General features: G+C 37.9%; 2 protein-coding genes across 3 annotated transcripts in view; both read right to left on the minus strand.

The window, feature by feature from the left end:
• Positions 1-7,500, minus strand: part of LOC144959054 (uncharacterized) — a 136,088-nt gene that overhangs the window by 36,469 nt on the left and 92,119 nt on the right. The window lies entirely within an intron of this gene.
• LOC144959060 (oxidized low-density lipoprotein receptor 1-like) overlaps positions 509-7,500 on the minus strand; it is a 10,070-nt gene continuing 3,078 nt past the window's right edge. Inside the window, exons 2-3 of the mRNA XM_078891416.1 lie at positions 3,405-3,499; positions 509-647 (exon numbers count right to left, since the gene is read on the minus strand). Of these exons, the coding sequence (XP_078747542.1) occupies positions 597-647; positions 3,405-3,499 (146 nt within the window). The 3' untranslated portion in view covers positions 509-596. The remainder of the gene's footprint in view (positions 648-3,404; positions 3,500-7,500) is intronic.

The following is a 7,500-nucleotide window of genomic DNA, read 5'->3' on the forward strand; positions in this document are numbered from 1 at the left end:
GATTCTGACCAAATAATGACGTCAAACTGCCAGTCCTTTTGGATTTCAGTATCAGGCTATAACATAACGATGGCTACGGTGATTCTGACCAAATAATGACGACAAAATGCCAGTCCTTTTGGGTTTCAGTATCAGGCTATAACATAACGATGGCTACGACAAAAACCAAATAATGACGTCAAAATGCCAGTCCTTTTGGATTTCAGTATCAGGCTAACATAACGATGGCTACGGTGTTTCTGACCAAATAATGACGTCAAACTGCCAGTCCTTTTGGATTTCAGTATCAGGCTATAACATAACGATGGCTACGGTGATTTTGACCAAATAATGACGACAAAATGCCAGTCCTTTTGGGTTTCAGTATCAGGCTATAACATAACGATGGCTCCGTTGCAACACAAAATTCCCCATTTTAGCGTAATCTTAGTCTTCCTTATGATGATTTTCTTATGGGTTAGTATCGGGTCTTTTAGTTAACGAAGGCTACAGTCAAGTCCTACCTGTCTTTAGTTCGTCGTACTGACAACAGAAACCAATCTGTACTCCACAAACCATCGGGGTGGGGCTTATTTTCTGGATCTCCTTGTCATGACTCACAAATGCAACACAACCGACGTTCTCATTTTTTTCAATCGCCAGCTCTCCTGGTTTAAAATAATATGTAGATGTTCAAAATCTATTTTTAGGTAGTCTGTCAATACTCATGTTAATAAATATACTAAATAAATAGAATAAATAAATAAGTATATAAATAAAAACTAATAATCTTGGATAATCTTGGTTAGATAAAACTAAATAAACATTATTCACTCATGGAAAATGGTTGTAACAACGTAAATAGGGTTCCAAAGTCGTGAGTTCAATCCCTTTGAATAATTGAACCGTATTTTGGTTTAAATGTGAAGCATAATGCGTGTATGAATAAAAAATGAACAATCGGTGCCGTTCCCAACTTTGGCCCTACTTTCTTTGCAAGGAACCAACCAATTGGTTGCAAGCCGGACATGACGTCAAACTTTGGAACGCTTTTACAAGAAAGTATAAATACGTGTTATTAAATGTGCTTACACATCAATATCATAAAGCAATGTATAGTAGATAAAATAGGAATACAATTAATAGTAAACGTGCGTCTATAAAATTAATATTGACACATACAAAAATGATATAAATGTTTTGTATAATATACGATTTTTTTATTTGTTTGTATTTATTACACGAGTTATTTTTATCGTGCCAAATAACAATACAAACATGCGATAACAAAAAACAAAACAAAAACAAAACTAGTTTAATAAATACAAAGAAATAAAAGAATAATATACAGGTCTTGACCTTTTATTGGATTTTCGGACCGAGGGACGAGCCCGACCTTCGGGGGACAATCCCCAAGGTTACGAAATAGGGAATGAGATTAGCAGAAGAGTAGCGTCCCTTGATTAGAAGTCACCCATAGTCTGTGACGTCACCGGCGGAAAAGTTATTAGAGAGAGAACGTCATGTTGGTTGTGCGCATGCGTTTCTGGTCCTCGCTTCCGGTGAAAGCGGCTTGAGACACTTCAAAACCAAATTGACGTTCTCTCTGTAAGGTGACGTCCAATCAAAGGACGCTACTCTTCCGCTTATCTCATTCCCTATATTCAAAACTGGTCAAAAGCTATTATTCCACCCCTTATTTTGGAAAACCCAGTCTTTTCATAGTAAATGCGTAATCGTTGAATAATGCTTTGTACCCGTGGTATAAAATATTCATTCAACGATTGCAGAATATTTACGCTTAATTTATTGGCTTAAATAAACTAACTATCTATGAAAAGACAGCTGATTGTTCATTAAAAAAAACAACATTTTAGTGCGCATTAATATTATTTAAAAGTTTATCTTTCTTGGGTCAAGGTCAAAGTCAAATTGTCATTCAAGCAGGTGTAGAAAAATACAAATGGCGAATCGAAGCTATCTACTCTGGCCATGCACCCAAAACCATCAAAATTCACAACCAATTACTCAATCAAGCTGGATTATCTTTTATTGTTGCTGTTGTTGTGCGGCTATGCGGTCTACTGGTATGACACTCGCTTTCGGATCGGAAGGCCCTGGGTTCGAGCCTCGCGCTCGGCGCATAGTTGAGTCCTTAGAAAAGGCTCTTTACTCACATTCTCTCACCGTACTCAGGTGTAAAATGAGTACCTGGCCGTTAATAGCGTTGTCTTTGTCCAAAGAATTGTAATCTCGCCTAACAGGCGTCGTGTCCCGTCCTACATGTTAAATGTTGCTGTTGACCAGGGACCCCTAGTAAAGAGCTTTGAGCACATTTAGTGGATATTGCGCTATAGGAGCTCAATTTTTATTTTTTTTTGTTAGCTCAACAAGGGTTTTGAGGCCGAAACGTCCCGTGTTTGGTACTTTGTTCTTTTTTAAAGCTGTTATATTCATGTTTGTTTATTACTTTTTACAGTCCACAGCTTCTTGCATCGTAATATCACTTTGGGGATGTGTATTGATAGTCTATTGATAGTTTGAAGATGACGTCACTCAGGTCTTTGTTATTGTTTTTTGCCATCCGCGTTTTTGAGAAATGCTCACTGAACTGTATTAACCTGACTATAAACGTTCATGGATACACACAGTTTTGTGTGTTGGTCCGTTATACTTCCGGATGGCAATGTTATGAGCTTCTTAGCTAAGAGCATACTATCTATAGATAGTTCGAAGATGACGTCACTCGGGTCTTTGTTGATGTTTTTTGCCATCCGCGTTTATGAGTAATGCTCACTGAACTGTATTAACCCGACTATAAACGTTCATGGATACACACAGTTTTGTGTGTTGGTCCGTTATGGATGGCAATGTCATGAGCTTCTTAGCCAAATTTTATCAATTGATAGAACGAAGTTAACGCCACTCATTTATTTGTCATTGTTTTTTACCATCCATGTCTATGAGTAGTTCTCACTAAACTGTATTAACCCGACTATAAACGTTCACGGTTACACAAAGTTTTGTGCGTTGGTCTGTTTGACTTCCCGATTATACTTCCTGTTGTGAGCTTCTTAGCCATGCGCACAGTATCTATAGATAGTATGCGCTTGGCTAAGAAGCTCATAACATTGCCATCCGGAAGTATAACGGACCAACACACAAAACTATGTGTATCCATCAACGTTTATAGTCAGGTTAATACAGTTCAGTGAGCATTACTCATAAACACGGATGACAAAAACAATAACAAAGACCTGAGTGACGTCATCTTCGAACTATCTATACACAATCACAAATACAGAGTATCACAAAATTCTGACACCATTTCAAGCGGTGCTTTTCAAAATTATTCTACACAAAACTCATTTTATTGTATAATTCATTGGAAGAAGTTGTCCACACAAAACTCATTGTATACATACATTAGGTGTTCCGTCGTCCCACATATAAATGTTCTCTTCCTCTGAGAAGCTCAATCCTACCCAATAGGTCTTATTACCACTATGCCCATGGACATCTGAAAAATGATAGTGTTTGGGAAAAGCTGAATTCCATGTGACCAAGTCTGTGAATCTGGTATCATATAATAATACTATAATCTTTATTATCCATAAATGTCAATTTGTCATTTGGTTTACAACGTGTGAAATTAAAAACACAATACATAGATAGACGAAAATGCATGAATAAACTAATATATAAACATCAAAACGAAAATGACGTTTCATAAAAGTTTTTAAAACCCATACTTACTCTCTTACTCACACGTACACTATCGCACCCCCCCCCCCCACACACACACACATACACACACAAACAGATGAGAGAGAGAGAGAGAGAGAGAGAGAGAGAGAGAGAGAGAGAGAGAGGGACAGAGAGAGAGAGAGGGAGGGAGGGAGAGAGAGAGAGAGAGAGAGAGAGAGAGAGAGAGAGAGAGAGAGAGAGAGAGAGAGAGAGAGAGAGAGAGAGAGTAAGTGTGCGTGTTTAAGGTACATGAGATGTAAAATAGCCTATTTGTAAAGACAGGGCCTTTGATTTCATTTTAGTTAAACAGTATCAATGGAGCCATTCATCGGGATGAATTGTTTTTCTTTTATATATCAAGAGGTTTGTCTACAAAATGATGAGAGAAACAACTACCACATATCGATTCAGTGTGCGTACTCCCAACTCATTGTCATATTGTACTTACTTATCGGAAGGTTGGCACACAACCTACGTACTAAAAATAATGGCGTCTGTTGTTGTCAAGGGAATTTGACGAAACAAATTCGATATTTCAATGAAATCATCACGATGTCTGATCGATCTCATTTTACATACAAACCATCTTCCCTGTAGTAACGGTGACACGCAATGTCCCAGGTTTGGGAGTTTTTTTCCAAGACGCGGGTTATTTTAATCGATCGATACTTCATATGTTGAATGACGAGTTTCTGGCCAAAAACAACATTTATATTATCAGGATTAGATTATTGTAATTCTCTTTTGGCCGGGATAACTAAAGATAAGATGTTAAAACTTCAAACAATTCAGAAAAGTGATGCAAAATGGATTACAAAACAAAAGCGATATGAAAATTCGTTGCCCATTCTGTTTGAATTGCGTTGGTTGCAAGTGAAAGAAAGCGTTGAATACAAGATCGTCCTTATCTGATTTAAATGCCTTAATGGTTTAGCACCTATGTAGCGTAATGAATTTATAATTGTCTATTCTCCATCTAGAATGCTACGGTCTTCATCTGACCACACGAAACTTCAAGTTAACAACAAATCAAGGGGAAGGCCACGAGGAACATGGAGAAGAATTAAAGAAGCTGATATACATAGAAGTGGTAAGACCTGGAATGAGATTTTAAAAAATTCGCTCAGGATAGAGAAGGATGGAAACTGTTTGTCTGTGGCCTATACCCTGACCCAGGGTGAAAAAGGCAATGATGATGATGATAGAGAATGATGGAAACTGTCTGTCTGTGGCCTATACCCTGACCCAGGGTGAAAAAGGCAATGATGATGATGATAGAGAAGGATGGAAACTGTTTGTCTGTGGCCTATACCCTGACCCAGGGTGAAAAAGGCAATGATGATGATGATGATAGAGAAGGATGGAAACTGTTTGTCTGTGGTCTATACCCTGACCCAGGGTGAAAAAGGCAATGATGATGATGATAGAGAAGGATGGAATCTGTTTGTCTGTGGCCTATACCCTGACCCAGGGTGAAAAAGGCAATGATGATGATGATAGAGAAGGATAGAATCTGTTTGTCTGTGGCCTATACCCTGACCCAGGGTGAAAAAGGCAATGATGATGATGATGATAGAGAAGGATGGAAACTGTTTGTCTGTGGCCTATACCCTGACCCAGGGTGAAAAAGGCAATGATGATGATGATAGAGAAGGATGGAAACTGTTTGTCTGTGGTCTATAGCCTGACCCAGGGTGAAAAAGGCAATGATGATGATGATGATGATGATGATGATGATGATGATGATGATGATGATGATGATGATGATGATGATTTTTTTGAGGGAGATCGTTTTCAACACAAACACTTGGTTGTCCTCCAATTTTATGGAACGATCTTCCCATGGCTATCCGCGAAGCATCACGTGTCGATGTGTTTAAATCAAAGCTTACCCATTACTTTTTTACAAAAACATATTTTTAAGTTTCTATCAATGCTTCACGTTTATTTGATATTATGTATTTATACATTCAGAAATAACTGAAAGTGTGTCACTGGGTGGGGTTCATGACCTCCCATAGTGGGCAGGGAGGTACATACTGTATCTTCTTTCCACTTATATCTGTTTTCCAACATGCTTTCTGTCTTTGTCTTGGAATGAGATTACTTGGTTTTGTCCTGGCCCTGGCTTGGAGGGAAACAGCCAAATGCATAGTTATTGTTTTGGGAGATAATAAATTTTTCCTTGTAAATCATCTCTCTGTTATGTATTATTATATTTGTTATTTTGAATTTATAATGTAAGCATTTGAGTGTATTCCTCTTTGTTGGGTTCTGTGCTTGTGTTTCGATGAGACTTATAGGTGATCTCAAACTAAGTACATTGGTGGTATGCTCTTGGAATCTACATCTGATCCCTATTTGTTCCCAGTTTCCCTTTGTCTTACTTTCTCTTGGGTGCTTTAATTGTAATTTTAGAACTTTTTACTACCCTATTTTGTTACTTTTTCCTGGCGCTGATATAACCTAAATGTGTTGCAAGCTCCCTAAAATAAAACCCTTAAAAACAAAAACAAAAAAACAAAGTGTGTGTGTGTGTGTGTGTGTGTGTGTGTGTGTGTGTGCGTTAATGATATTTTAGATTGTCAGTTTTGAAATTGTGAAGCGCATAGAGCATGATCTAGACGTGATTATGCTTTATACAAGTGCTATATATTATTATATCATTATCATTTTAAACACATGTTTTCTCAGAGTACAGACAAAGGATAAAGACACCAACAATAGTTTGATAATGATAAATTCGAAATTGACTTTTTGAGCAAAAATCGATTTTCGTTAATGATTGAATTACGAAACCATCCATCATTTTTTAGCCATCCTTTTTAGCTTGAAGTGCGGTTATGGGGTCTAGCGATATGACACTCGCCTTCAGAACGGTAGATCCAGAGTTCCAGTCTCGCTTTGAGAGGCGCATAGTTGAGTCACTGGAAAAATGCTCTTTACTCTCATTCTCTCACCGTACTCAGGTGTATAAATGAGTACCTGGCCATTTATAGAGTTGTTTCTATCGGGGAAAAATATTGTAATATCGCCTAACAGGCGTCATGTCTCGTCAATCGTGCTAAGTGTTGCTGTTGGTTAGGGACCCCTTGTAACGCTTTTTGAGCACGTTTAGAGGATACTGCGCTATATGAATGCTCAAGCTTATATTTTTAAATATATCAAATCATGAGCTTTTATATAGCTCAATATCCACTAAACGTGCTCAACGCGCTTTACAAAGTGTCCCTAACCAACAGCAACACGTAACATGTAGAACGAGACATGACGCCTGTTAGTCGAAATTACAAATTTTTCCGACAAAGACAACCCTGTTAACGGCAAGGCACTCATTTTACACCTGAGTATGGCGAGAGAATGTGAGTAAAAAGCTTTTTTTTCCAAATACTCAACTATGCACCGAGCGAGGATCGAACCTAGGACCTTCCGATCCGAAAGCGAGTGTCATACCGCAAGACCACATAGCAGACTCATTAACTTGAAATATGGTATATTGGATCCAAAAGATGATTGGAAACACTATGGAATATAATGATGATACTAGTTGGTGTTGGATTGCCACAATAGAATTCAATAACGTGATGTCACGACCGCCTAGCAAGAAGCAGCTAAACAAAGAAAATCGGTACTTTTTATTCTTCATGCTGGCTACAACTTTTTGACATGTCATGTGATCAGAATGTGTAAAAGTCAAAACATGATCGGATTTATTATGTTTTTCTCCTCTAGAAACACTTTATATGCTCGTCGAAGAAGTATTTCATTAGGGCG

The sequence above is a fragment of the Berghia stephanieae genome, chromosome 13 (assembly GCF_034508935.2).
Source record: "Berghia stephanieae isolate SIO BIC M18660-M18661 chromosome 13, UCSD_Bste_1.3, whole genome shotgun sequence".
NCBI lineage: Eukaryota > Metazoa > Mollusca > Gastropoda > Nudibranchia > Aeolidiidae > Berghia > Berghia stephanieae.